Source organism: Phlebotomus papatasi, chromosome 2 (assembly GCF_024763615.1).
Source record: "Phlebotomus papatasi isolate M1 chromosome 2, Ppap_2.1, whole genome shotgun sequence".
Taxonomy (NCBI): Eukaryota; Metazoa; Arthropoda; class Insecta; order Diptera; family Psychodidae; genus Phlebotomus; species Phlebotomus papatasi.
Genome location: NC_077223.1, coordinates 46842242 through 46868827, shown reverse-complemented (window position 1 = coordinate 46868827; position 26586 = coordinate 46842242). Strand labels below are relative to the sequence as shown.

General features: G+C 33.5%; 1 protein-coding gene across 12 annotated transcripts in view; it reads right to left on the bottom strand.

The window, feature by feature from the left end:
* Positions 1 to 1244: 1244 nt before the first annotated feature.
* LOC129801328 (uncharacterized) overlaps positions 1245 to 26586 on the bottom strand; it is a 43848-nt gene continuing 18506 nt past the window's right edge. Inside the window, exons 1-7 of one of the 12 annotated variants that reach the window (XM_055846255.1) lie at positions 24362 to 25096; positions 23312 to 24070; positions 13764 to 14102; positions 13573 to 13689; positions 11270 to 11308; positions 8995 to 11191; positions 1245 to 5401 (exon numbers count right to left, since the gene is read on the bottom strand). In XM_055846255.1, coding sequence (XP_055702230.1) covers positions 5019 to 5401; positions 8995 to 11191; positions 11270 to 11308; positions 13573 to 13689; positions 13764 to 14057 — 3030 coding nt within the window. In that variant the 5' untranslated portion in view covers positions 14058 to 14102; positions 23312 to 24070; positions 24362 to 25096 and the 3' untranslated portion in view covers positions 1245 to 5018. Of the gene's footprint in view, positions 5402 to 8994; positions 11192 to 11269; positions 11309 to 13572; positions 13690 to 13763; positions 14103 to 14217; positions 14968 to 23311; positions 24071 to 24361; positions 25124 to 26586 lie in introns of those variants that run through there. The other 11 variants (XM_055846246.1, XM_055846247.1, XM_055846248.1 and 8 more) reach the window with 11 other exon arrangements.

Here is a 26586-nt window from a genome sequence, read left to right as displayed (position 1 = left end):
TAAGTTGTTAGTCAAAATATCATAGTTTTACTTTGTTTCTGGTTTAATAAAGTTAATTAAGAGATATTTTTCACTTGGATAATAATTATCTCCTTATTTATATAAGTGACTGAAGTGACTGAAAGTGGCTATATCTATCCAGGCCGGGGTACGTGTAGCCACTGTGTCATACTTTCTCCATTATCCTCTCTAGAAAAAGTCAAGGATTTTAGAGCTTTGAACTACACTGTTTCATACAGCCAAAATCCTAATGCTACTTATGAAACATAAAAACATTAGACAAACCTTATCATTTTCTCACAAATCACGCGCGAGAAAAAAGCTTCATTTGCTGGCTAATGCTACCCTGGTCTCCCCTACAGGTTTAATAATTTTTAAAAATCCGTCTTTTGCTAAATCTAACGGATACAAATTAATCGATACTATTGATTCTATAGTATCGGAAAGTTTTATCATTCCACCGCAGGGTAGGGGGATATTCTCCAAGCATTGTGGCATACTTGAGGCTACAGCGCATCTTTTATAGGTTTTACAAACTTCACTAGTTTTACAAACTAGTTCTAAAGTATTGAAGAAAATTTGAAAATCTTCAAATTTCTCTTATTGCAGAATCAGATCATTTTAGTAGAATCGGTAGAATCGAAGAATGGCCACTAAAGTATCAAAAACAACAAAAAGAATTTTCCCTACATTTCGGACGCAAATGCAATTTGAAATTAAAATAATAAACATTTTCATAAGTTATTGGACCTAGTAGGGGGAAGAGGGGTACCTTTGAATTGGGACAGCTTTGCTGTTGGTTTTTTCTCGCATTTTAAATGGAATTTAGCCTTTTTATGATGTAATTTAGCTACGAAACTGGTTTGTTGAGCTACATTATATCATAATAAGGTCCAGTTTCATTTAAGCTGCCCCAATTCAGAAATACCCCATTTTCCCCTATTAGGAAAAATTGCACAAGAACTCAAACAAAAAATCATTTTTACACAGTGGAAGTTCAAAATGTTTTCCAAATGAATTTCATAATTTTTCTCAATTCTTGATAAAATTTTAAATGTTTTTAAAGAAAATTTTGTGCATGTTGCATCATATTCAATCGCTAAAGTGTGAAAAAGAAAATTAAAAGAATAACACATACTTTTCAAGTCTCTAAGCTGCGCAAAGTCCAAATAAAGTCAAGTTTCGGTTTAGTTATTTGGCCCACATTTTTTAAGCACAACTTAACGCCCAAAAAAAAGCTCAAATGGATTGTGTTGTGAATTCTGCATATTTTCATCTAAACATTTATTGATGATTTTTACCGCCTCTTCTTTTCCATCTAATTTCAAATACCAAAAAGATTGTGGTATAGATACAAAAGTGTTTCCATAGATGTTTAGTTTCTTTTTTTTTCTTTGTACAATAAATGGTTCCAGTAATTACAAATACACAGTACATTTACATCTTTGATATTTTATTAATTTTCTTTCATCAATGATATAAATATTCTCATTACTAATATTTAAAAATAATAACCCTAAAACATTTTCTTTTTGCAACGTATTGAGGGGATACTTTGGGAAAGAAATTGGGCATTTTGAGGAAGGGAAAAAATATGATATTTTTTTTTTAGCTGAGATTCTCTACAATTTCTTTTTACTTTTTAAATTTTGCCAAAACAACAATATGTTCCTGTGTACACGGTACATACATATAATAAAATTCGTTGGTGGAATAATCATTTTAATTACATTTAACAAATTATTTCTCGCGAACTAATGTGAAACATGCTACAAAATGAGGATTTTATAAACTAATTAATAAATATTATACACTTATAGCCTCAAATGACATTAAAAAAAAGTAAGGAAAGTTTTCTTATTCCTCCTTTTCCTCACTGCTCGAGTGTGATGTCAAGAAGTTTCGTTCTTTTTTTTTATTTTGTAATTGCCAATTTGATGATTTCTTGTGACATGTTCTTATTGGATTTGGATGAACATAAGGAAAAATTGAGGAAAAAATCGGTGGGAAGAAAGCACTTATTGTCTTTATCAATTAAGGGGAGATGAAGAATGTATATTATTTTGAAATAGTACCATCAAATTATAGTTTACAAAAATAAATTCAATAAAATAAAAATCATTTGTATTTTAGTAATAATTTCAGTGATAAGAAGCAAAGTGGAGGGTATTGTGGAACTCAATGAAGAGGAAGTACTGCAAGTGGGTCACAATCTTGTAAAACCTTTTTAAATTATTGTATAAAGTTAGCAAACATTTGAAAATTCATAAAGATTAAATAAAGAAATAGTTTCTGTATTTTACATGATTATGCTTGGGGGTCAGAAATTATAGAATTTTAAATAATTTACCAATTCAACCGATAACATTTCATATTCGGTAAGATAATTTTAACAAAACCTGAACAGAAATATGTCAAGTTTCACAAATTTATGACTCACTTAACAGTATTTTCCAATTTGAAATGGTCTACGAAAGTATTTTATGTCACGTTACCAAATAAATTATAATTTTTAAAGTTTCTTTTTAATAAAAATTTTATTTCATTGAGTAATTTTTTTGATAACCCTTTACTGTCACTAATTTTCTCTGGCTTTTAGTTAGGGATTCAATAATTTGGTTTGTATTATAGATAAAATCCTTTTCTTCATTTTTTTTTATTACAAGTACTCCTTTTGCCTATGGCCCTAAAAACGTCGAGCTTTACTTAAACAATAAATTTACATTACTTTCTTTTCTTTTTTATAAGATAATTGTTTTTACCTGCTGTTTTTGGCCACAGAAATATTTTTTTTTAAATAGAAAATGTATTTTGAAAATTTCTTCATCATCTTCCTCTTGGGTATGAATTAAAGTTTCCTCTCACATTTACTGTATAATACAATATCCTTCAACTTTTATTCAATTTTTCTTTGTCACTTTAAATACTACATTTATTTATTTACTAGTTATATAGAAAACCCTAAATATTGCAGGTTAAGCACCGATCTTCAGCTAATTTTTTGATGTAATTATTTATATTTCTCCATAATATTCTTTTTTTTCTTTTATAAATATTTTATTTTATAAGATTTTAACCTTTTTCCTTAGTTTTTTTCTTTATTCTTGTGTGGAAATATTGTAGTCTATTACATCATTTAATTGTTACTAAAATGTGTGTAATATTCATTACATTATGCAATATGTTTTTTTCCTAATTTATTTGTCTTAAATATGAACAAATACAAAGAGCATATAAATATATCTGTTTATACTACACGGTAAAGTTTCAATAAATAGAAAGGGTCTTCTTACATACTAAATAGTATTTAATTTGTTTTTTTCTTTTTTGTAATACTCCATCATTCAGCAATGACACAGAAACTAAATAGACAAAACTAAGATGGAAGAAATAGAATATAAAATCAAGAATATTATGTTGTTTACCGTTTTTTTTTTGGAAGAAACTCTTTTTTCATATTATTTTATACAATTTACACAGTGTGTGCTATATTTTCAGAATAAAGTTTAATGATTTCTTTTTTTTCAATCTACGGATCTATTTACAATTTTTTTAAGACTCTATCAGTGAGTTTTATTGAAGATTTTTTTATTTATTTTATAGGAAACATGGAGATGATCTTCGTTTTTTTCAGATATTTGAAAAGTAACAGTATTATGATGGAATTTGGGGATGATATAAGAAATATATTTATTTTAGAGGTGCTTAGGATAAGTACAATATTTTCTTGTTAACAGAATTTGCCAATTTGAATGTCTTATCCAAATTCACATACCCTACTCTTAATGATTTTGATTAACATTTGGAACATATTAACAATTCCGGAATGAAGATTTTAGTGTTCTTAAGTTTCAGATTTTATATTTTTGGGAAAAAGTATGACGACTTCCCATTTTTTTTTAAAATAAATAGTGACACCTTTTTTTGTGAAATGTATAGATGTTATCAATATTTTTGCTCTTGTTATTAAAGAATTGAGATCGTTACAACAAGAACAAGTCCTAAAACCATAATCCATTGTAGTTCGACTTGGGTTCAGTTTCGAACACTTTTATTAACAATATAATTTTTTTTTTGTTTATTACATTAGGGAATAATGTGCTAATGTTAAGTTGTTTATTGGGTGCTCCAATTTTTACCAAGCGGAACAAAGCAAGATGGCGTCAAAACGAATTTTATAACAGAAAGATGAAAGCTATAAAGGTAAATAGGTTACTGCGGTTACTAACTTTAATAAGAGAAGTTTCCAAGAACAGAAAATCAAGAAAAGAAACCGTATTCAAAATTATTCATGAATGTCCTAAGGATGTCGAATTTGAGGTACATTGCAAAATGCAACACAGACATCACACACCAACAGAAATCCAAAACTGTTATAATAACGTAAACCAAAAAATAGTAGAGGACGTAAGTAATTCTTTTCAAACACATAATAACATTTTGGTAAAATATATTAAAAAACAACATTTGTTTAATCTGTTTTGTTATGTTACTCTAGAAATTAATTTTAATGCTCAACGCACAATAATTTTTGTTTTGTAAATATGTTTTTGACATTTCAATGAGAGTGAATGAAATCTAGATATAGTCATCTCGCTCACTCTCACAGAAAATTTTGAAAACATGTTTATAAACAAAAGTTATTGTGCGCTGGTCATAACCCGGGGTAAAACATTTAAAATCTTAATCCAGAATTGCTCAATCTTCCCAATTAAATCAATATCCCTCTTTTGCAGAACTTGTGATGAGTTAATGGTTCAAATTACATGAGACTTATTTAAATATATGTACAATTATTCAACTATCAGTCAAACAGTTGAATTGATTAATGAGTCAAATAATACAGTATTTGTCCAATAAGATGTTTTAGCATTAATCTAATCAGTCAGAATATCCATATTCCTAATTAGTTGTTTTCTTTTTTCAATACAGTTGACTAATTAGTAATAACTGATATTAAGTTTTAATTAATTCTTGTGGATTTGGGTGAATCGCTCCTAATATACATAACGTAGCCCTTATGTACACTCAATTATAAGAGGCTGACTTGACTCAATAACACTGGGCCTGGAATCACCATTCTGTGAGTGGTTGTAATGATTGCTTTGGCCCGAGGGGTGCCCACTCTGGATAGATGTAGTTCCGTCCTTCGCCATTGTAACGATCTTTTGGCCAGGCTGCCCAGATACGCCTTGTTGTATGCTGGACGGAACCACGTGCGTTCGCATCTGAGTCAACGGTGATCCTTGGGGGGGATTTTGATGATGCGGGGAACTTGCGATGGTAATAAGCGTTGGAGGTGGCTGTCCAATATGCCTCAGGTGAGAATGACTACTCACGTGATGCATCTCGTACACATCATGCTGAACAGGGTCGCCATGGTCCTTCTCTGATGCACCCGCTGTTATTACGGAAAAGAAGTTATTGGTTAACTAGAGACTAAATTTCGCGATTTACGAGAAAAATTAAAAATGTTAAAAAAACGCAAATTTCAAAATTTGTCATCTTCAACACTGAGGAAAAAAAAGAGGGTGCGATTAACTTTTTTTTCCCGAGAACTTTAACACTTTTTAGGTGTAAAAATATATCAAAACTTTTTAATGTTCGTTTTACACCTTTTTAAGGGTAAAATTATCATGAAAAAGGGTAACTGTAACTCCTAATACACCTAAAAAGGGTAATATTTACACCGATTTTAGATCAATGTTGCGGGGTAAAATTAACATTTCCGGAATGTTATTTTAACTTGTTCGGATTTCTCTCACTCAGTGTAATATTAAAGAGGTCAAAATTTCAAATCATTGGTAGCCTTCATCAACCTTCTTATATGTTTAAAATTTTAAGGAATTCCAGAAAGGGATAAAGAATAATAGAATTTTGAAAATTTTCGGTTTGTTACATTTTGCACCAGATTGCTTGTGCTGCGAAACTGCTCCCAATTTCAGATTCAAAATAAAAAAAGGAAAAAGGTAAGAGAATTCAAAATTATTTTGCACGCATTACTATTATTTTTTAAATGGGTTCGCCAGTTGCATACTCTTTTAGGCAGGGGCCTCACGACATTTCATTTTTCAATACGTTTTTGCATAGATGCACTGAAGACTATTGGAAAGTTTTTTCCTAAAGAGAATTGACTTATCAGTCTGATATATTTCGAAATCTTGTATTTCTTAAATCTTAAAATACATATTTCATAATGTTCGCCGAAATAGTATAAGTACTAGCAAATTTGTTTAAGTCGCGGTGCAATATCTGCAAAATTTTTAGAATGAAAACTGAAAAATAGCTTCACTTTTTGTTAGGCTTGATGTGCACCTGCTTTTAGGAATCAATGCTTTTATCCATCGCGTGTAATTTATGCTCAAAATTATTTTTCTAAATATTTAACTGTGTTAAGTTTCAATTACAGGGTGGCTGAAAAAAAATGCAACAACTTTCAGAGCGCATAGCTATCAAACCGCTGATGACAGCGGTTTCATATTTTACATAGAGTTCATTTTATCGGATAAAAGCCTACAAAAGCATTTTCGGTAATATTTTGCAAAACTTTTTTGAACCGTAATGGAACTCAAACGTGACAATTTAATGTTGCTATATTTCAATTCAATTCAATTTCAATTTATTTCAAAAAATCCACAACAAATAGGGTACAACCCTCTTACAATTGCGTGGCGAGAAAAAAGAATTTAAAAAATGAAAAAAAAACAGAAAAAAGGAAAAAGGAAAGAAAACAATAAATAATATGAAAAAGAGAAAAAAGAAAGCAAAAAAAGAATATAAATTAATCAGTTAAGCCCAGTTTGGAAATGTTTCTGAATCGCCCGTTGAGAGCTACGTGCCTCACGGGGAAGGGAGTTATATAATGCAACTCCTTTTACAAAAAGAGTGCGGTAAAAAAGATCTTGCTCCGCCCTAGGTACCAAATATCCCTGAACCCTAGCAGAACCCCCCCTCGTCAAGAGGGAAGCCAGGTAACCAGGTGATCCAGTTGTCACCAGGCGATGCAGAAAGAGAAGGGCACGCATTTGAAGGAAGGACGGTAAATCGCAACCAACAAACACGTCCCTATGAGGAGTAATGTGATCACGGGGACCAAGCGAGCAGATATACCTTACGCAGTTGTTGAAAGCAACTTTTAACCTGTTGATCGTATCACTATCTGCAAGGAAAAAGAGCTCAGCTCCATAAGAAAATATGGGTAAAAGTAGCGCTCGTGAGAGGAGTAGGCGTGTGTCGTAGGGTGTGATGTCCCGGTAACGTCGGAGGGTGTATAGGGAGTAATTGATTTTTCGACAAATTGAGGTTGCATGATCAGACCAAGATAAAGTGTTGTTAAAAACAATACCAAGGTTTTTAACCTGATCCGCAAAAGGAATAATTTCTCCGTGCAGGAGGAGGGGATACGTAGGGATACAGACTGATTTTTTGGAGATAATAAGGGCTTGAGATTTTTTTGGATTCAAGAGAAGTCCATTAGTGGACGCCCAGTGCTCAATTTGAGATAAATTCTCATTCATGAGGTGGAAGGCTGAAGAGGGATTGGAAGAATCTCCTTCTACATATATCTGCAGGTCATCCGCATACAAGTGATATGAACAGCCCTGCAAGACAGATGGAAGGTCATTTATAAAGCATTTTGCAGGAAATGCGGAAGCAGCTATCGTTAGGGCTCTTTAAAACCCTGAATGTAATTAAACTTTCCGTTTTTCGAAACATAACTTTGTACAGGGATACTAGTAGCATTTTAAAATGCTTTGGTGTAGGTCTAAAAAAAAATTGCTTCATCGCTAGTCATCGTTCTTAAAGTGAAGAAGCAAATTGAACAAAATCTGCGTCATATTTGCAAACAAACGATCTGTGAGATGCATTGATCATAAATAATCATGAAATAAATATTATTAAAGGACCTCTATTGAAGCCTTAAAAATCCTGAAAAGGAAGAGACATCGTCGATTCTTATAAAGAAGTTATGCTCGATCGACGAAGGAGTAAATTCGCTTGCACGTTCGTGGTCAGTACCAGAATGTCATTTTTTCTGATAAGAAAAATTTTCAATTTAGCAATTGATGTGCAAACAAAATGTGTGTGTCTATCTGAAGGAAAGATCATACGATAATTTACGCGTTCTAATGACTACTGGAAGTCAAGGACCACCTCATTTGAAGGTCAGGACTTGAAAATTTTAGTAAGAAGTAATGGAAGTTCGATCAAGACTCGACAACGTCGCAGAAATCACGCTCCGAACAAGATTTGGCTAATAAAAACGTTTCGCATTTCATTTTGGGAAAACAACGACCTCCACAATTCTTCGATGCAAAATCGTTTGACTTCTCCAAAAGAGGCATTTTGTTGGTCAAGGTTAGGACTAAAAAGTAGCAAAGTTTCGAAGAGCTAGGCAGCCCTTCCTCGTGAATAGCAGGACTTTCAGAAGGCTGACATTCGTGTAAACTGCGATAGCACTTCCGACAGACTTAAGACCATAATTAAGTCAAAATAAGATCGTATTGAACAAAACCGATAATTTTCTAAAATTTTGATGTATTTACTACCATTTTTTCTTTATTTCAAAAAAGTTGAACAAAAAATGAGGATAATATAGCGCTTTAGTTTGTTGCATTTTTTTTCAGCCACCCTGTATATTTATGTCCTGTGGAATTTCAACGTGAATTTAGAAAATTTATTGTATCGAACCGGTAAATATCTTTGATTCTCTTCTTCAAATAAATATTCAATATCCATTGTATAGAATTTCACTGTATATTTCAATTAACTAAAACTTCAACAATATAAAGGATTAAATAGTGATCTATTATAGGAACTCCATACAAAACACAATGAAATATTCCGATCTAATATGATTTCAAGTGAACATATTATATTTTATTTAATTTAGAACTTTTACTATATAGTTTTATTTTAAATTTCAAAAAGAGTAGAAAGGCGTAACTCAATTGTGTTTATATAGCATTTTATTATTTCGAAAGCAATACCTACCGAAACATTCTGAGGTGGCTGCAGCAGCAAGGGCCAGTTCTTCTTCGATGTTGTTAGGTTTGCAGCTGGTTGTCTTCCAATGCGTACGCAATCCTGATGCGCTTATATATTTTTTATCACAACCCTGACACACATAGGGTCTATCATTCGTATGAAGTCTCTTATGCAATTTGAGGTGGACAAACTGAGTGAATTTCTGCGGACAGAGATCACAGGCATAGGGTTTCTGTCCGCTATGGAGGCGTAGGTGAGTTTTGAGATTTGATGTGGAGGAAAAACGCTTCTTGCAAATATCACATTGATGGGGCTTCTCACCCGTATGCACCAAATGATGCTTCTGCAGGTGTGCCAGTTGTGTGAAAGATTTTGTGCAGACATTGCACTTGAATGGACGTTCGCCCGAATGTGTCCTCAGATGAACTTTGAGATTGGACAACTGGCCGAACGTCTTGCAACATACATTGCATTCGTAGTGCATTTTACCATCTTTCTTTTTCAACGGATACGGGAGACTTCGATAGCCTCGTGAACCAGCTGAATTGGGACTCAGAGGGCTTCCGCTTCGCGTACAGGACATTCCATCTGGACTTATACTGCAGGGTGGTGAGACTCGATGAGGAGACAGTCTTTGGAGGGGTGTTAGGGGAGTCATCAGATGATGCGACAACTGGATCTGGTTCCCATTCTGCAGAGTAATCAACCCTGGCGAAGATGCTAGGGAATGGCTACCCAACCGTTCATATTGGCCTTCATGGGGAGAGTATGAGGAGGAAGGGGTGTGCGTAATTACATTGCTTCCAGCACTGGAGTAGATGCCGTAGGTGTAAGTAGGAGATCGTGAATTTTCATTGGTTGTAATAGGTATCTGACCAGTAGAATATATGAGCGTTGACGGTTGCGGCGACAATTCTTTTTGCGTGTGTGTTACTGTTGTAAACCTGGGCGTTTGTGCTGCAGACGTCATCTGAGTGATTGCAATAGGACTCTGTAAGTTTGAACTGGAATCAGGGCTGCATGCGTTCCCGTAACGCTGAGATTTCTTGTAGGAGTATGCCATCTCTGTAGGTGATGTCGGTGGTGGTGTGGCATTTGGCTGACGTCTCACAGACTCATCTGGTCGATTCCCAGTGAGGATTGTCTCTAAAATGCTAGAACTAGGTGGTGTATACCTCATGTAGGTAGCCGGTGGCGGTGGTGATGTCGTTTCAGCTTCGTAGAAGGGTTTCGTGAGCGGTACAACAGCATGCGGAGATGAGTCCAGAACAATAACGGTACTCGTAGCCGGTGTAACGACTCTCTTGGGACTCGCAGTCTTCTCGATTGTCACCTCCTTAGGAGCCTCCTTTTCACCCTCAACATTTGGCGCTAATTTTATGTTCTTGCTATTCTTAAATTCATACTTTAGCGGCATTTTCATCTTCACCTTCCTATACTCATTCTTATCGGCCACGTCGGCTTTCAAAGTAATTACGGTGGTTTCTTTAGGTGCAATAGTCTTTTTTGAACAGTCTAACACATAATTGTTCTCACTTTCGCTGTCACTTGAGTCTTCTGGGGGTGTAAATCCATCATCGTGGTACCCATTGCTGTGGTACCCTTCGTCGGACCGTACAGATCCATCAGTCGGGGTGAGTTGGTGCTCATACGTTGTATCTTTGCTCACTTGGCTAACTGGCGATTCAGCATCCTTTTCTTTACATCCCTCACGAAGTGGGGACTGTTCACGTCCCAATGCATTGTTAGCCTCTCTTGCTACCTCCGTCCGTAAATGCACAACAGTTTGATGTACCTGTCGCTGAGCGGTGGGTGGGGGTGGTGATGGACTCGGTGTTGGTGTACGTCGCGGAATGTGGAAGCCCATGACGAATTTCATGTGATTGTAAGCGATTTCCGGATGAACGGGCGCCACTTGAATTCCATACGCCTTCTTCATAGTCTCCTCTTTGCAGATGCTATATGTTGCCCGTTCTGGATCAACATCATAGCCCAGTCTCTTGGCAAAATCACGACAATACCACACCATTAACTCCTCATTGGGCATGATATCGCGAATTGTGTAAAAGTATATGTGCTCTTGATGCTGACATGCCACCAGGTTCATAACGGACAAACTATACGCTGACGCTACATATCGCATCCAGTTCGCGTGACTCGTATCTGATCCGTCCAGGTAGTAGAAGTCAGCATCTTTAAATATCTGGAATGTATGAAAATACCCAATTGAGTATTGTATCGGATGATTAAAGTTGCCAACACCTCTGTGTAGTCAAAGTACCTTAATATTTCCATAAGTAACATGTGTTGTACCCTGCACCTGAGATAACATGAAAGTAGAGAAGAATTCTTCATTGAAATGTTAATAGGAAAGGAAACTGTTAGATCCTATATTTTTTTTGTAATTTAGTAATTGTAAAAAGGTCTAGATAGTTTAGTATTAAGGGAGACTGGGGTAAAAAGTAACAAAACGGATATTTTATTTTTTTACAAGCTAGCCGAGCACCTCCAAAATTTCTAATTAGCACAGTTTTATTGGAAATTTACCGCTCTACAACTCTGTGAAAGTCGTTTTCTTCTATTTTGCAAGGAAATATATTTATCGAGCCGTTTTCTAAAAGATAATTTTGTGATCATTTTCAAAAATGCTGGGGCAAATAGTATCAGGCATAAGATACTATCACATTTTGATTCGCTTTATTACGGGATTCCATAAATTTAAAAAAAAACCTAGATTACATATTTTCATAGGAAATTTATTCTTCTACACCTTTGTAAAACACTGTTTTCTCTATCTGAGCGAGAAAAGCGCATTTTAAGCTATTTTACAAAAAACACACAAAAGACTGCAAATCGTTTGACCAGTGCAAACAACAAGCGGCGACACATAGCATTAACGTTTCTCTTCACCGTGGGACATAAGAAATTGTTTCGGTTTTTCTTACTTTTTGCTCCATAGCTTTTGTTACTTTTTACCCCAAGTGGTCGTTTTTAATAAAAGGATTTCTGGAGAAAAGAATCTTTGTAAAATTCTAAAATAGATAGCGGATTCGTATTCAAGGAATATCCAGATAATTTGGGAAATATTCACCAGTTCATCAAATTTAATATAAATAGCTAATAATTGATATCTTCTGCACGGAAAATATTTCAAAAATTGGGCTAAAAATTTCGATATTTTTTGTTTTTTAAATTCCTTGTTCAAATTCTAACAAATTTACGACATTGAAGAAGACCTATGGAGGCTATCTATGGAAAAAATTTAAAGCCGCTATCTTATTTATCTTGGAAGATATTGAATTTTAAAATTTTCGATTTGTGACTTTTTGCCCCAGTCTCCCCTAATTTATGATAAATAAGATTTTTTATTTATTTATACAATATATATAAGAAATTATACAAAATTGTCTGAGATGAATTTGAAGACCTACAGAGGTCTAGAAAAGCAAACAAGGAAAAAATAATAAGGCCAAAGATTCGTATTTTTTCTGTTTTGAAAGAATTTTAGCCTATTAACCATGTGTAATAATATCGACGGTTCCATTCTATACTATTCTATCTCAGAATTACAACATTTCAGGAGAGCCATTTGAAGTTGGCGATTTCCTATGCTGCCCGTGTAAATTTTTTTCGAAAAAAATTTATATCTCGTTACCCGAACGCCGGATGACCACCACATTTTCACTGGTTGTAGATCTCGGTCCCAGGAACAACATATCTCTCGGAGTAATATAATTCTAAGTCGACTTAGAATAATATGGAATGGAGCCGTCGATATAATAAAGATTGTTTTGAGAGTTTAACTCATTCAGTCAATGTACCAGCAATACTTGAGATAGAATGTTCATATTTTATGATTAGTTTCCTACAGATTAATAGATGAATTTTTTTGAAAAGAAAAAAAATTATTATGGGGGCGCAGGGATTCGCCTTCAAACAGACGTCTTAACGGTCACTGAATTTAAATTCTGTGCATTAATTCATTATAAACTCTATTGCTTTAGATAGAGTAGCTATCCAAGAAAATAAATTGGTAAGCAGAATTCAAGTCAGGAAAGAGGAAAGAGGACAATTTTAATAAATTTGACGGGATGTCGAATTTTCCGTCCGCCATTTTGAGCAAAAATTTTGCATGACCTTTCGCGAAGCAAGAAAACTATAACAAAATGTATTTTCATCTCTGTTAGACTATTTTTTCCAAGTAATTGAAGAACTAAAGTTACTAAAAATCCATTCCCGACAGCAATTCTAGTATCAGTTGCCCAGGAATAAATCATTTAAAATCACTCAATTTGCGTATGATATATAATACCATGGTAAGGAATGGGTTAAGCAGCAAAATGAATTTTCAATGTTTCATATATTAGGATATGTCATAGTATTGTAGGTATTGTATATACATCTTAAATAAATTAGATTAAGAAATTTAATTGTAATGTTGAAGACAAGGAATTTTTAAAGATCTCAAATGATCAGAACGTGCTTATGTACAGTCATGTCATGCAACGGTGGGACCTGAGACCCGAACATGTGCTTATCGGAGAAGAGCTCGTGTGTCGTGTGCCCGATAGCAAAGCCACTTACTCTCCAGAAGTATCGCCATGACCTCTTGTCACTGGGAAAGTTGGGCGTTGGTATACCCTCGAAGGGTCCAAATCTCGTACCCCTTGGAATAACACCAGTGCTCCAAACACCTTCAGTCTAAAATATAAATTGCATTTAATTTTTATGCATTATACATGGAAAAAGCAAGATTAGGACTAAAATAAATTTACCGGCACATTTGGTGTTGAAAGGACTAAGGATGGTTTTAGTGTTAGGCTTCGTGGGAGTGTTTTTTCCGCCCGATTCGCAACACCTCGTTCACAGGGCACATCGGGCACTATGTAAACAGCTAAGCGTTCAAAATCCTCCTCACGCATGCGTGTGACATCATATTCATGCTGCTGCTGCTGACTACTGCCCGGTGTTGGAGTTCGCGAAGGATTCGACACGTCCATGTTCTCTTGGGGGATAGTAGAACCAGTTGGACAACTCTTTGCAGACACTATCACAGAACCACTCATCATCACTGGCAAGGATATCTCTGTTGAGAAGCCTGGATGAAGCTCTTCCTAAAACAGAATCAGACAGAAAATGGTCTATTAGAAATCAGGATTAAAAATTTTACAAAATAAATTTTATTTTTAAAATGCATAGAAAATTATGTATTCTCAAGAGTTTCTTTACCTCTAAAAATTGAGGTATGTTCATGGTTTAATTTAACATAGATATAAAATTGTTTGAGCGTCATCGACTTCCTCTAACAGCCAACCCACAAAGCCGAAGACTATGAAGTGACGCAATTGTAAGTATTAAAGTCGGCTAAGAAATTTTCACACACATTCAACGATGTAGAAGTTGCACAATTGACAATGGCAGAGGCAATGACTGAGGTCATGTACCAGATAAATATGGCCATATTACACTTTCATCTAAATTTATTTCTTAATTAATACACTATTATAGTTTCGTGGAAATATTTATAGCTTTTCGAGAGCTTTGGAGCTTTCCGCAGTTGCTCCTTTTCTTGTCAACATATATTTTTGGGATGTTTTCGGTACTTTGGTAAGTGTAGTTGTACAGGAAGTGAGAGTGCAAGATATGCATTTTCCTATTCAATCGACAAAAGCTATACCTCAATACAAGTACAAAATGAACCGCTGAGCTTTCGTTGGGATTCGGGAAATTCTATACCGGATCGTTTAGGGAGATGTGGTTGAAAGAAAAAAAAATCTGCTCGTTTTCGTTGCGGCGCGGAAAAGTGCAATGGGCTCTTTGATGTGGTAGCGCGAAGGAAAAGCTGTGTATGTCAAATGGTGTGCGAATTTGAAATAAAAATGCAGTAGGCATGTCAAATATGAAAAAGAGAAACAATTCAGCCTACTGAGAAGCAATCTCGACAATCGGCACCAATATAGCTACATGCGAGAAAGCACATATTGATCGATGTAAACGGCGAGTATTTCTCTACTGACCCAGTTATGCACCAGCTACAGACACAAGCCACATACTCCGGTACACGGATAGGTGCATATTGGTGGCCGGGCAGTGGTTGTGTGCTGTGTGCGCAGTTGCACTCAGAGCGCATCTCTTGGGCGATATCGTCTCGGCAACTATCGCGCCTTTCCCAACAGTGAAAATCGCAAAATTCATTTTCCTTTTGACGAAAACTAGGAAGAACTTTCCATTCGAGCCCATCCTTACCCCTTCCGGATATACACCATCGCACCCTCGATTCTCTTTCACATACAAGGCTCTTTTGCCGGGTTCACGAAAGTGAAGATCTTCACTTAAAACTCCATATTTTTCTTTTTTCATAGGAAAACTTTTCAATTTCTTCGTTTTCCTTTTTATTTCCGCATTATATGATAAAATTTCAAATATCTAAATTTTATATAATATGAGAATAAAGAAGAAGATGTAACTTGAGAATTAAATTTCAATCAAGGGTTTTAGGGGAGCGTGGGACAGTTCAGGAAAGGACAGTTTCCTTTACCGTGATTTTTTCTCCCTCTTTGAGAATAATGGAATAAGATCTTCATTCTACTAAAGCTGTACCTGAACTCAATTTTAGTTAAAATCATTAATTTTATAAGCTGAAAGCGATATAGTTTTGCGATTAATTTTGCAAAAATGCATGAATACGAAATTTCCTGCGATTCGTGATTTTCGATAATCATGAAAATTAGGAAGATAAAGTGCTACCGGTAAAGCTTTTATTCGCTGCAACACATTCCTCAGTGGTCAAAAAAGCAGCGTTGTAGCAACTGAAACCTTTAGCAAAAATATAAATTATTTCTTATCCAAAAAGGATAAAAACCACTAATGCACCCGGAATAAGTTTATCTCTCTAAAGGTGTCTATATATTGGGAGCAATTTTCATCAAAAATTGCGTTTTTGACAGAAATTTGACGTTTCCCCCTACAACGCTGCAGGGAATTTCCTTCAAAAAAGCAATTTTTGACAAAAATTGCTCCCAATGTGTAGAGGCCATAATTCTCATGAGTCATGACACATCCCACGACATTGCTTTTACAAATTTCGGTAATTGTTGAAACATTACAATTATTTATCAAAGTAACAAAATTACAGTAGGTTTCTTGTTGTTTTATGATAAAAATAAAATATTTAGTAACTGGATGAAATCTAATGTGGTTCTGATATTTTTTTTTATGTTTATAAAATTATTGTGGTGTTTTTCATTGGAAAAGCTAAACAATTTTATCCTAGGAATAGTGCAAGATAAAAAGAATTATTTTTAAAAGTAGATTAAAAAATAAAATCTTTCTTAAGATTCCCAAACGCTAAAAATTGTAAATACAGTGGGACCTCGATAGAGTCAACTAATTATTTCCAGGTCTGTCGACTCTATTGGATTCGTTGACTCTATCGGAGTCCGAAAAAATCAATTAGAATGTGAAATTTTGATTTAAAGGAGTATTATTTTATGTTTGTACTAGATCATTGATAAATTCAATACGATAGTAGAATATTTTATTAAATTAATTAATAAATTGTACATCTTCTGGCCCAAAAAAGTCGTGTGTTTAGGCAAAATTTGGAGATTAAGGAATGATTAAGAATATTTTTATTATTAGTAAATACACTTAGTCCCGGGTTTATCCACATTTTTGGGACCGAAAAAACGCGCGAAATGGCATTATGCATCAAGAAAATTTGCATACCCGCAGGCGATTTCTTTTCAATGAATTTGCTTAAAAATTTTAATTTTTTGTTGCTTATTTTTGTTTTTAATCCAAATTTTCTTTTGAGATACTGATATTTTAATGAATTTAGACGTTTTCTTTAGAAGCGTATTTTTTATAATCGTTTATCATGTACATTTTTTAAAGAAGTAAGGTCTTTAAAAAGTTCGAATAAATTTAGAAAAGTTCCTTCACTATGTTATTCTCAAAAAATCTAGCATCATGTACGTTTTTCTGTAATTCGAGTTCAATTTCTTGTTTTTGCCATAATATTATTCACTTACAAGTTAATGATGGCTCAAAATGCCTTACATTGTGATCATAGACCTAATCAAAAATCTTAAGACAAGAGAGCTTTCAATCCGTCAAAAAGCTTAAAATAACGTAAAGAAAAATATTTTGTTGGAAAATGATTACGCGGTTAATATACATGAATTTTATCAAAAAATTACCATGCCCTTACATAAATATTTTTTCTTGTATTCAAAGTGTTACGTTGATACACAATAAGACTGGTTATTTCGAAAAGATCATAATAAAATCATATAATATTATTGGTTCAATAAATACAAGAAAAGTTGACTCTATCGGAGTCAATTTCGGTCCAAGTTGACACTATCGGAGTCCGTAGAGTAAAAAAATAGCTGTTGACTCTATTGGAGATTGACTCTATCGGGGGTTGACTCTATCGAGATCCCACTGTATAATTCTCAATTTATTTTTTATTGAATTAAGATTAAAATCTGGATTTTCTTTAATATTATATTTAGAGAATTCGAACTATTTGTAGAATGCTATTTTTCTAAAATAAAATATTTCACTAACAATACACAAATAAAAAATAAACTATTTTACTTTCTATTTTAATTTTTACCACTTTTACATTTACAGAAGAATCAAATTCTCTCTCAAGAGCAAATAATTTACTCTTAAATTGCTTCATCACAAGTTTTTATCATATATCCAGCCTTCAACCTCAAATCAACCAGTTCAATTGAACTTGATCTTGAGACGCGCTTACGGAAAATGCAATATCAAGTGCATAGTGCTGAAATCAGAGTCACACACATCATGTGAAATAATGCATTCTTTTATAAATGAATGAAATGATAATGGTGACTTTTAGCGATGCATTAACACGTGATAGTCAATCACTCTCACACTCAACTTCAGTGAATAATCCTAATCTTCCAACGTATGACAGTTATATAAAATCACAGATATGAATATGACCTTATCCCAACAGTGCATATGCATTTTTATTACTATTTATCGTCTCGCATAGACTTCATTTCTATGCATTTTTTCTATTACTTACATTCTACAAAGTAATTGCAGTAAACGTGACTTATAGTAAAATTTTCATCTTTAAAATGACTTAATTTACGAGTATGTATTTCAGTATTACTTTTTGCACGGAACTTCATTGCATTTTCACACATCAATTTTCCAAGTTGCCTCACATGAGATCGAGTTATTTTCGAACGTGTTGGTATTAGGAAAAATCAAAAAGTTATTTGCAATAAAATTAAATAGATTTATCAACTCGGGTCACATTGAGAATACACTCACTTTCAGTATATTGCGTCCGACTACTCATAAAATATACAACATGTTTATTTGTTCAAATGTGCATTCGTTGCATTCCTATAATACGTCTAGATCTTAGAATAAATGATTAATAACATTGCAAACACCTGAATTACTGCGGAAGTAAACATGAATAGTATGTGTATGTAATTAATAAAAAAGGAAAAAAAAAGAATTTTCAGGGAATTTAAAATGTCACATTTGAGATTTTCTTAATCTAATTTGAATAATTTTGTTGAAGATGATTTCATTTATCTTGTCTTTTGCTGTCGTACATTAATTATATAGTGCGATTTGTCCAATTTAAATCCCTAAAATAGCATATGTGAGAAAAGATGTAGGAAATTACACTAATTTTCATAAAGCACTGCGTTAATTTTTGTATAATATCGTACGATGATCTGCAGTAAAAAAAATTAATGTGCGGAAAACCTTGAACACTTGGTGTCTAAAAATAATTGTATGCCAAAGTGTATTTTCTTATGCACTCTTGCACTTGATGCAGTCAGAGAAAATTCTACCACCGAGAAATGAGAGTTTGGGAGTCAAGGGCACATATCTAATTGTATTTCCTCGTATATCTAAAAATAAAAATTCTCACGCAAATTTTTTTTTAGCATTATTCTTTATTGCTGCAGTCAAATAAAAACACATTGACTTTGAGATAGTTTTTAAAGTCTCAAATGGAGAATTTCTGTTCTTAGAATTTCTTTAGCATAAACATCTCGAAACTTAAAACATTCAAATAACCCAAAATACATAATCCAGAAGTATAAAGTTAAACGATATGAGAAATCTTGAAGAAATAAAGTCTATCGTAACTATGTATTAGGAAATTTTCATGCGACTTTAACCTTGCACCTAATTATAAAGATGCACTACACAAATCAGCCGTCTCAGGCTTGTGAATACATTACCATATCTCCAATGTGTTGGATACATATCGTCCATACCATACGGTAACAACAATATAAATTGGAACAGTAGAAAAATTGTAATACTATTCAGAAAAATAATTGAAATAAATTTTAGTTTAAATAAAGTTTTTTTTTAACAAAGTTTAAGATATAGGGGAAAGCGCGCTACCTTCTGACGACTCAGACTTCGGATAATTCATTTTTTCTCTATATTTCTTATGGATTTCACCCATAAGTCTTTTCTGAAAATTTGAGGCATTGGATTAGCTATTAAAATATAATATTATAATAGGCCAAATTTATTTATAAAATATTTAAAAAAAAAAAAAGACGAATTGTTCTAAGCATAAATCATCCGAAGGTACCTTGCTTTCCCCTATATAGGGAATAGAAAAAAAACTATGTAAGAAGATGATTTAACGACTGAGAGATGTTGAATAATTTGGGGGTTCGGAATGCAGTCCAAAAATTAAAACAGCGTCGATTTCATTTCAAACAGCGTCTAATTAGTGATCACTGATCACTAATTAGTGATCTGGAGGCGTCCATCAGATTGTTGCTCTAGGGGAATGTTGGCATGCTTCGCACAGAGTGAACCTTCAAACAACGCAAATTTTTTCTTTGTTTACAAAGAGCCAGTCCGTCTTTTCTTAGCTATATAAGATAGATAATTACTAAGCTCATGAGACGAGATGAGAAATGGTAAGTCAGCTCTTTACAAACGAAGAGAAAATTTACATCGTTTGAAGGTTCACTCTGTGCGAACCATGTCTACATTACATTCCCCTAAGTGTTTAGTTTCTCTGTGACAGTTTATGGGTTTTTCCTTATTAGACTAAACGTGTATCTTTTTTATCTTGACTAAGGCGTCTAGAAGCCTAATAATGGTATTAAGTATACCAAAACGTTGCAGATTAGCATAAAATAGACGCTGTTTTAACTTTTGGACTGCATTACGAACCCCCAATCCCATTTTTATGTAAATTTAAAAGGGAATCACTGAAAACTGGAAGTCTAACAATCCAGTGAAATTGAAAACAAACGATTCTATACGTTGATCTTTAAGTTCAAGGAAGAAAAATTTAAAAGTATAAAAGAACTCGTATATTAAGTTAAATTGTTATAAAAAAATATGGGTATATTTATGATACATCTTTGAAATAAAAAAAAAATAATAATGTTTATACTAAACAGATTTAAGTTTGACTGATTTTCGTAAATACCTTAAGCAAGTCACAACTGAACAAAGCTGGTTGAGAAATATAATATATCTTGCAAAAGGGTCGTACACAATATTGCATACGTACGGCTTTCAAAAACGTAAAATTTAAAATGAATAAATCCAGATCTTCTAGAAATTTTTTCACTCTGTACTTTAGTATTATTACTAATGTTTTGCCCTATATAGCGCTATCTCAAACGTCAATAACATTTTTTTATATTGCTTTAAAATATCCCGTTAAATGTTAAAAGAACAGCATTTGAAGGAAGCTTTGCTTTTCTTCCTAGATTTCAAAGAAAAAAAAACATCGTTTATTTAAGGAAGACTATAGTGAACATCTATCTTCGAGAGGTATCCATAAAAAATCATTTGTACTTTTTCAAAATGATGATTTCAAGACTGGGGACTGAAGAACCAAATACCAAAGAGGATGCCTATCTGAAAAACACAATCGCAGAAACCTACAAAACTATGAGCAAGTAGCTATAATAATAATAATAATAATAATAATACTGGCACAACATTCCATGAAGAAATAGGGCCTTCCCGCAAAGGGAATTCTAGACATGCATTATTATTTTTTCTTGTACTGGATGAAATTGTCAGTCCCATGCCCGTGGAATCAAGTGCAGTGAAGCTCACTGGATGCAATTCCAACACCTTTAACGCCAGAAAAATTCCTGATGACCTAAAGGGGATTCGAACCCGGGACACTTGCATCATAGAGCGAGTGCTCTACCACTTGACCCATTGAGTGCCCTAAGTAGCTATACAGACAGCAATTAATCAATTTGAACAATTGCTCGAAAAATGATCAGAGTCAAACAAGAACCGTGAAAATTGATTCACATTCCCAATATTCACAATATAACATTATGTTTGAACCTGAGATACCTTGTAATTAAAAATCAGCGATATGGGTGAAAGATTCAGCTAAAAATAAATCTTTCAATTATATCAGAAAAAGGAAAAATGAGAATCCGAGAGGAAAATGAAGATTAAGTTAATCTATAGCGCAAACTGATAGAACCTATCGATGCTAACCTATCGAAGATCCCCACTTAGATTTGTTTGGTCACTTCTATCTGTTTGGCTTCCACATCCCAAGGGACGAACAGACGACATTGCTCCATTATTTTTCAGAAAACATTAAACTCATAAAATTATATTTACCATTTTATACATTATTCGATTTACAATTTTTTATTCGGTTCAAAGTTGAAGCCAATTCTTTACTTTTACATACAAATGCGTATGGGAATTTTTCTGCACTCGTGACCGTACACGATATATGTCAAAAATTGAAGTGAGCCTTGTGTACAAGACTCTGAGCCTTGTAAAGAGGGATAAATATGCTATATATCTGTCTAAATGCGGTCTTGTTCTGAGAAGTGTAAGCTGAGTTTCTGATCAATTTGTGAGTTGGCTTCAAACAGCTCCATATAAAAAAGCACTTCGCCGAGGTCTAGGTAAAAAATGTCCCTTCGGACACATTGATCTCTTTAGACGTCGTCGCATCGTCTCGTTCGTCGAAGCAATATGTTTTCTTTTAATGCATATTGTAAAATCTTCAGAGTACCCAAAAACTAAATATTAATGTATATATGGGGAACAAAAGAAGTGGCCGAAATTGCAAACTAGTAGAAATTTGGTACACTTACCCTAAAATCATTTCTAAGTTGGACAGAAATAATTGTAAAGCAGACATCTAATTGAACACCTTTTAATAGTTTTCTTAAAATTTTAGCTCATAAAATCTTGAGTTGATTAGTAAGAACAGTTACTTAAAAGACGTTCTCACACTAACTGATTGAGTAGGGTAAAGTGATATAATTTGGAATTAGTGTTACAAGTTGGACAATTTGCCGATACAAGTTGGACATGGCTTTTTTCTTGATAAATATAGTACAAAATTTATTTTTAAACACAAGGAACCAAATTATAAAACTAAAGCATTAAAAATATACAAATAAAAATGAAGTACTAAATTTATCAAGACAAAAAGCCCTGTCCAAATTGTACCATTGTCCAACTTGTACCACTGTCCAACTTGTGCCACTTTACCCTACCCCAAAATATTTTAAGATATGCATTGAACATTTGGTCTAAAGATTTTAGGTGTGTTTCCTTCATAATCACACCTATTTAATTTAGTATATACTCAAATTTTCATGTAGTTTATCAACAATGTTACCTGTTACTATTCCTGCATTTTGGACATGCTTAATTTTCAGCGGTTTAATATCTATTTCATGTAGTGTTACATATATTAAGAACGTCACTGTATAAGACCGAACAGTATGTTAAACGAATTAAGATATCTTTGCGAGACTGTGATATTGCAAACTAATTTATTGATTGCAAAGTCTTAAGATAATATCAAGAAAATGACATCAAAGTGACTCTTTTGAATGTTAAACTTTAGGCAAAGATTAAGTGATATATTATTTTATTCACATTTGCGAACAAGAGATATTCTGTTAACCTTATATGTCTAAAGTAGTTAGAACTACAGACTTAGACGCAATTAGCATGTGAATAAAACAACACAGATTCGCTTTTCATATTTACTAAAATATTATACACATAGCAATGTGAAGATCAAGGACGCGGACTAACTGCGTATTTTCACTAATATTACTAACAGCACACGTTCAATTTTATAATTCATTTTATACTTTTCACTTCCCACCCACATCATCTTACTGGGGTGGTGTGTTAGTGTGTATATTAATATTTTAAGTGCAAAATGGAGGAAATATCAATTCTTCTTTACAGAAATATAATTTTTTTCTTATTTTTAATTTTTTTCTTTAATTGAAAGTAATTTAGTAGTTTTTTTTACCTGTTGTTTTCAATCATAGTGAATTATCGTAGTATTGAAATATAAGATTATCAATAAAATAAACGTATTCTTATTGAATTTTTTAGGAAATGTCGAAAGTTTGTGGGAGTTACATTATGTGCGGTAACCTTGAAAAATGCACTTTGCGCAAGACAATTTGTTTGCAATGAAAGGGGTGAGATAGTTAACAGTTACCATAAAGAGTTTGAAGGCAAAAAAAAAAATCATGATATGTATAGCTGCAGAATAAACAAAATCGAGAAAGCAACGAAACTTACATATTCATACTCCCCCTCCATCTTGGAATTTTTGCGGAGAACTTTGAAGGAAGAAAAGGGTTGAAAATTTCAACTTTTATATGGTCTCCAGGAACTTTTTTTCTCCCTCCTTTTGCGTATTATACCACTTAAAAATCTTTATATTGTAATTCAACTTATTGAATTAGAATGTTTGAAAATGTCACAAATTGCCAGTTTTTCACACAGTTGCTCACACATTTTCACCATGATATTGTTCAACCCTCTCAGTTGAAAATTCTGTTGAAAACTGCTGCTGATGATCTTTTACCGGTTCCCACTCGTATTTTCCGTGCGGCCATTTTGGCTTTTCACTTTTCATTTGAATACAAATTGCATATGATGCCCGGTAGAGCTTTTGTTTTCAGGCCTCCTCTAATCACTTTTAAATATCAATTAAGTTCAATTGATTGATTGTATTTTTTTCATCTACTGGGATTTTGTTTTCTTTCTGTGTTTTACGCTAAAACCAATTTTAATAGTATTGTTAGATAATAGTTTATTTAACTGTATACCAAAGAAAAATATTTAGGAAGTATTGTAGATTGAACAAATAATTTGCATTTGATTTACGATTCTTTAAAAATAATTTGAAATTCAATTGGATTTTTTTCCTCTTGAAGATTTTGGGCGAATTTCAAAAAAATGCAAAATAATCGATGTTCGAAATGAAAACTTTGCTTTTGGATTTAAAATCTTGGAAAAACACTTTGAAAATAGTAATTTTCCTTTCAGGATTTACACAAGAACGAACTTAACTCTCTACGTAGGAGAAACTTCAGGGAAGAAGCTTTGACTGTTGGGGCCTTGAAGGATGCCATAGTTGTTCAAATGCCAAGTTCAATAGAAACTCTCTATTGTCAATATTATGGAAAATCTAGGAAATTTTTATACGATCATCGTACTGGGGTAATATGTTTAAAAGAAAAATTATAAATTAAGAAAATATAATTATGAAAGAAAAAACTTCACGCGATAAACCGCGATATCACTGAAACGGCTATTTCAGTCACAATATAGTTCCACTTGAGCTAAACTATACAACGATATATTATTATTTTTTTAAGAGCTTAAAATTTTAAATACTGAATTATCAGCAAGGTCACTTCTGGGTTTTCTCACTATCGCTACAGTTCACACTTCTTTTTTTTTATTATTTACTGTTGATAAATTTTCCGTATAGACAAGCACATCGTCATTGAAGCTTTTGTCACCTCTTTTATCTTTCGTTTCAATTTCACTGTCAATTGCAAGTTTGTGAGACACTTGATTAATAGAATTTTCTTACACTGCAGCTATTTTTCATTAGTTTAAACACTTTTATGGAGGCAATTCAATCGATTATTGTTATTTTTTCCCGATTTTTCCTGAATACAGTGTTGAAAATAAAACGATATAATTCAAAGTTAGAAGAGAGAATACAGGAGATTTGACCAAGTGCAGCTTTCAAGCACATGAGACAAATTCTAACGATGCTCGAGAGACTGATTCCGACCTAACACAACACTTTAGCTTTGTGCTGAGCAAGGCACAAGGTTTTTCACTTACTCTCTGCTCTCTTTGTCTCACACAATGCACATCACACATATACATAAGCATTTGATAAAATTTTCACATTAAGGGGGCGAAAAGTGTGAGATTTCCGAAGAGGAAAAACAACCGACATGCACTCTCAGATGCTTCGCGCATGCCCTTCTATCACCGCAAGAGCTTTTATTTTCAAACCAACACCGATGCATCTGCACCGCTCGATGCGATGAAAACCCCCCTGCAATGCTTTTTACTCGGGGTTTTATTGACAAAATCCGCCCATTATTGCATATTTCGTCGCATATTTCAAACAAATTTTGAAAGAACAGAAGCTTTTCTATCAAAAGCTCACAATTCTGAACAATTTCTGTTTTCTTTTGAGAAAAAGCTGCGTTTTGTTGAAAAGATTTTCTAAAAAGGTACAATGTTTCCAAAATAACGAAAATAATTTTGTTTCTAAACCTACTAAAAAAAAGTAATATGACGGCTCCATTATTTACTATTCTATCTCAAAATAAAATCTTTAGAATCATTAAGTAGGGCTTTGTAAGCTTCCTGTATAATTTATCACGGAAATTTTAACTTCCTTTAACCGAACCATACATAAACAGCAGCCAAATTTTTAGCAGTTCTAGGACTCTGTACCAGGAATATTTTTTAGAGTAATACGGGCTTCAGACCTAAGGCTTAGTAACATGGCATAGATAATTTAATTATTTATCAGCCAAGTTTTTTGATAAAATTGTTGCTTATGGTTTGAATATTAAAAAGCAAATTATCCATTTGATTTTGAGAAATCAATACAATTGTTTAGCATTTAAATTTTTGGGACCTTTGGTAACTGGGCTAAGCCTCCAGTCTGAAGCCGGTATAAAGCCCAAAATAGACTCAGGGATCGGCTTATACGGGCTTCAGACCTAAGGCTTAGCCATATGGCTTAACTTCTCTAATATTTTATCAGTCAAGATTTTTTGGAAAATTTTGACTTAGGATCGGATTATTAAGGGCAAATGACCTATTACATTTTGAAAAGTCAATAAAATCGGTTGCTGTTTAAGGTTTTGAGACCCTCGGGAACTGGGCTAAACCTCTAGTCTGAAGACGGTCTTAGGGATCAGCCCGAAAAAGGATCAGGCTGATCTTCTAAATTCATAAGGTCTAGTGAAATTAGGGGGATTGGGCGACATCAGCGCCAGTGCTGAAAATAAAAAGCTTCACTTTGGTGGTTTTTGGGTGCTTTTCGAAATGCCAATTTGGTGAAAAAACATGGAGAGTAATGGTACTCAATATCGGAAAATCTTAAAATGCATTAAAATTGGAGTAAAGAGAAGATCAGAATGCTCTTTTCTGTACGAAAAATCCATTGATATTGCACTTAAGAAGCCTTTCAGGAATCAAAGTGTACACATTTAATAGAAATTTACGCTGAAAACGCTAGTCCTTGATCGT